Genomic DNA, 1424 nt, shown 5'->3' on the forward strand with positions numbered 1-1424 from the left:
ACCTTAGGGGGCAGTGAGTTTATGTTAATGAGGGAGGAACAACTCAGAAAAGGAAGGTGAGAATGGCTGCACAACTCAAAGAATGTAATCAATGTCACTAAATTGTACATGCAGAAACTATTGAATTGGTGTATACTTTGCTGTATATATTCAACAACAAAATAAATAAAATTTAGGAAAAAAAAAAAAACTTATGTGCAGCCGATCATCATGAACAAACCTAAAGACAAATGACAACCGTTTTCCCCCAAGGCTCCAGCAAAATGATGATTGAGGCTGTCTGGGTCACACACTTTCCCCCTGGTGGGGGAGGCGAGCGTACCAAGTTTAACAGCAGTCCCACCAGGACCACCTGGAACTGAAGAAGAGTTTGCTAAATGAACCAGAAAAGGGGAGGAAGTAGGAAAGCATCCAAGACAGTCTAGAATTACACGTACCATCACCTACACTATTACTCAATAAACAGTAGGTTTAGTCTACATTTCTCATACTTTAATATACTTTTGAATAGCTAATATTATAGATAAAACTGAGGAGGGACATTAAAAATTCCTTCTGGATATCAAATGAGTTATTCTTAAAAGCTGCTTCCGAATCTTAATATGCTCCCCTCAGTGAACACTGACCATTTAGTAATATGCAAGAAGGCACTGAACTGTGTATGCAGAGTTGGAGGAAGAGGTGTGGAAGAGGTAAAATATAAATAAGACAGAGTTTCCTGCCTCAAGGATGTTATAATGAAGTGGATTTCATCATGAAATTTGTGTTAGCACAGGCTGAATATATGCTCATTTTCCCAAATCAGTGCAAAATGGGCCAGTATCTTAAAAGCATCTTTAAAGATGTGAGTTAAGAGACTCAGAAATGACTAGGTTTAAAGGAAATATGCAGCTACTCTAACAAGTTTGACTTCATGTAATGAAAACTGACATTTTCAAATATTTTCCTGTACCAGAGAGTTCATAAGTTACAGAAAAGAAAGGACCAAACTTATTCTTTGAAAAGTAGATGCAAATATTAAATGCTGCCATGTCTTTGAATCAGGGGTTCCATTCTTACCTGTTGCCGCCACTGCTGACTCTCTCAGTAAACGCCATTGCTACCAGTCAGTGGGAAGTAGCAAGTCTGTTCATCTGAAAGAGAAACAGCAGCTTGTGAGCATCAGCCCGTAAGTAAATTCACAGGTGTCACATCTGTTGCTGTTGTGTGCCGTCAAGTCAATTCCAACGCATAGCAACCATACAGCACAGAGCAGAACTGCCCCATAGGGTTTCCCGGGCTGTAGTCTTTACAGGAGCAGATCACCAACATCCTTCTCCTGTGGAGCCGCTGGCGGATTTGAACCGCAGCCTTCGGTTAGCAGATGAGCACTTAACCATTGTGCCACCACGGCTCCCTGACTGACCTGTAAGAAACCTTATTGG

General features: G+C 40.8%; 1 protein-coding gene across 2 annotated transcripts in view; it reads right to left on the bottom strand.

Moving 5' to 3' along the window:
• Positions 1 to 1135, bottom strand: part of AFF1 (ALF transcription elongation factor 1) — a 215316-nt gene extending 214181 nt beyond the window's left edge. For both annotated transcript variants that reach the window (XM_023725319.1, XM_023725321.1), the window contains exon 1: positions 1060 to 1135. In XM_023725319.1, coding sequence (XP_023581087.1) covers positions 1060 to 1097 — 38 coding nt within the window. In that variant the 5' untranslated portion in view covers positions 1098 to 1135. The remainder of the gene's footprint in view (positions 1 to 1059) is intronic.
• Positions 1136 to 1424: the final 289 nt, after the last annotated feature.

This window comes from Trichechus manatus, unplaced genomic scaffold (genome assembly GCF_000243295.1).
Source record: "Trichechus manatus latirostris isolate Lorelei unplaced genomic scaffold, TriManLat1.0 scaffold00296, whole genome shotgun sequence".
NCBI lineage: Eukaryota > Metazoa > Chordata > Mammalia > Sirenia > Trichechidae > Trichechus > Trichechus manatus.